This window comes from Zea mays, chromosome 1 (assembly GCF_902167145.1).
Source record: "Zea mays cultivar B73 chromosome 1, Zm-B73-REFERENCE-NAM-5.0, whole genome shotgun sequence".
Lineage (NCBI taxonomy): Eukaryota > Viridiplantae > Streptophyta > Magnoliopsida > Poales > Poaceae > Zea > Zea mays.
Genome location: NC_050096.1, coordinates 67,800,749 through 67,803,446, shown reverse-complemented (window position 1 = coordinate 67,803,446; position 2,698 = coordinate 67,800,749). Strand labels below are relative to the sequence as shown.

The following is a 2,698-nucleotide window of genomic DNA, read 5'->3' as shown; positions in this document are numbered from 1 at the left end:
GTGCAACTCATTGTTTTGAGTGTTCTTTGAGTTTGGGTGTCCGTTTTGTGATCCACTTGTTTCTTTAGGTTTTAATATAGTCTAGGATTTTTTTTCTAAAACCTGCAACCACCATTTGTTCATAGCCCGTTTCATCCTTCAACCATATCGTTCATAGCCCGTGAGCCTACTGTACCTTATGGGGGCATTACAATAATAAGGCTGTTGTTTCTATTTTACAGATAAACTAAGTGTTATATATGATGGTACTGAATCCTACATTGAGCATAGAATGATCATAAATTGATATGATCAAAATGGCATTAAAAACCGACGAGATTGGTGCGGTGGAGGCCGTTTTCCAGTGGCATTTGGCATTGGCTGGACAAGGGAACAGGACCTCAGCCTTCTACCTTCTTCAATTTCACAGCTGAGGAGTGTGTTTCTTTGAGCGCAGAAAGCCCTCAGACAATTTACAGGAGACTTGTATGGTCCGTGTGATTACAAAGGTTCTTTTGTTACAATTACAAGGTGCCAAGGAAACGGCAAAACTGCGGGCCAAGCACAGGACGATGTCCTAGCTCAGAATTTCCAACCGTCACATTGTGGCTTCACCTCCTGAATTGACAGGAGAAGGAATGTTAATGATTCTACAAATTAAACCGACTAGTATTCATGAGCTAAGCAATTCTGTTTCTAATAAAAAAATGTGCCGACTGATGAGATCTTATATAAGTTCAACTCAACTACTGAAATTAAACATCTGAACTTAATTAAACAAGCAAAGAGGAGTGAAAGGATATACGTAACTATTATTTAATTCCACTATAGACAGCGAGGAAATCAGTACGATCAGTTTTTCTTTTTAAGATGACGTATTTGTTGCTAATAAATTGGAAGCATCACAGCCAGTGCCTACCTTTCCCCCCAACTCAATCACTTGAACCCGGTTCCTGAAAATAGTCAATGATGCTCTTGCACACCTCCTTGGACTTCTCTAGATTGGCCGCGTGCCCAGCGTTTTTTACGACTACTAATCTAGAACTCTCCCCAAGATGCCTGAAGAACACCAGAGATTAAACTTTAGCAACAGAAGATAATGTGTGTCTGATACATCACCCAAGCCATTTGTATTCAGAGGGAGGCACCACCAAACTGACCTCTCCAACCTATGCGCCAGCTCCATTGGGAAGACCTGATCCTGCTCCCCCCAAATGATCAGCGTTGGCTGCACGCATAGGTTGGGCCGGGAACACCATCAGTAGCTGAAGGTTTTCAGAGTTGCTCGCGATTAGAGAGGGGAATTTAAGCTACCTGGTTTATCTTTGGAAGATCTGACAGTTTCCTATCGTTGATGAGAGCGTGTAGAAGCTCGGCCTTCTCCTCAAGGTGGTCTGAGCCCATCACCTGACGCATCATCATGCATTAATCAAAGGCAGATGTGAGAAAAAAAAGAGCCAAAAGGGAAACGGGAAGCGATAAACGAAGATTAGAAGTGGATCACGACATTGATGTAATCCTTGAGGAAGCAGGAGGGCATGATGGGCGGCGGCCGGACGAAGGTGAGCTTGACGAGCCGGCGCACCTCCGCCGGCCGGCGGGGGACGAGCAGCTCGGCCGCCTCCCCGACGTCGGCGACGGGGAACAGGCCCGCGGCGAGGTCCCCCTCCTCCAGGCACACGCCCGACGACACGAGGACCACCCGCTCCACGGCCTCCGGGTACATGGCCGCCAGCCGGTACGCGACGAAGCCGCCGTAGCTGACGCCGACCACGGCGAAGCGGCGCACGCCCATGCCGTCCATGGCGGCCTTCACGGTCCTGGCCTGGAAGGTGTCGGAGCGGTCGGGGACCGTGGACGAGGAGGCGCCGAAGAAGAGGAGGTCCGGGACGATGGGGTCGAGGCCGGCCGCGAGGAGGCTGCGGAGGTACGGGGCCCACTGCCACGTCGCCGACGCGCCGAACCCGTGGAGGAGGAGCACGGGCCGCCGCGCGGGCCGCGGCGGCGCCCAGAGGTGGACGACGGTGCTGGTGCCGGCCGGCGAGGGGAGGCGGACGGAGAAGGGGCGCAGGCCCGCCGAGAGGAACCGACCCCGGAGGAAGCGGTCGCGCGCTGCCGAGAAGCTGAGGAGGACGCACGGGCGCCGCCGCCGCGGCTGCTCGCAGAGCGCTTTGGGAGGAGGTAGCCCAGGCTCCGGATCCTCGGCGGGGGTGGTGGCCATGATCGGCGACCGCCGGCGCGAGCGGTGGGGAGGCCCGGGCTCCGGCGATCGCTGGGCTGGGGCGCTGGCGGGTAAGGCGAGGATGGGTGGCGGAGCCGGGGCTGGTTTAAATGGGATTGCCATTTTTGGCGGCCCCTGGGCTCCGTTCGTTGTTGGGCGTGACACGTGGATCCAAATGCCAACTTGGGAGGATCCCTTTCCAAAAAAAATAATTTTGAACTGTTTTGAGCCAGGATCCTCGATGGTAGTTTCGGGAGGGTTGAAAGGTTTTGATTGAATCTAGAAGCACTGTTACACTATGATAGAAAGAACCTAATCAAATTTTGTATGTGGCTTAACATCTAATAACTCATGTATTTCCATCCATTTACATTACAAGTATATGGCGCGGTTGATTTTTTTAAAGCTTTAATCGCTTGTACTAGGTAAGTGCCCGTGCGTTGCAACGGGAACATATAATAACATGATAACTTATATACAAAATGTGTCTTATATTGT

General features: G+C 51.9%; 1 protein-coding gene across 1 annotated transcript; it reads right to left on the bottom strand.

Annotated features, from left to right (window-relative positions):
* Nucleotides 1-275: 275 nt before the first annotated feature.
* LOC103635878 (2-hydroxy-6-oxononadienedioate/2-hydroxy-6-oxononatrienedioate hydrolase 2) lies at nucleotides 276-2,338 on the bottom strand. Its single transcript, XM_008658264.3, has 5 exons — nucleotides 1,487-2,338; nucleotides 1,294-1,386; nucleotides 1,140-1,207; nucleotides 899-1,038; nucleotides 276-597 (listed from the first exon to the last, which is right to left on the bottom strand). The coding sequence occupies exons 1-4, from the start codon at nucleotides 2,321-2,323 to the stop codon at nucleotides 912-914; spliced, it is 1,125 nt and encodes a 374-aa protein (XP_008656486.2). The 5' UTR covers nucleotides 2,324-2,338; the 3' UTR covers nucleotides 276-597; nucleotides 899-911.
* Nucleotides 2,339-2,698: the final 360 nt, after the last annotated feature.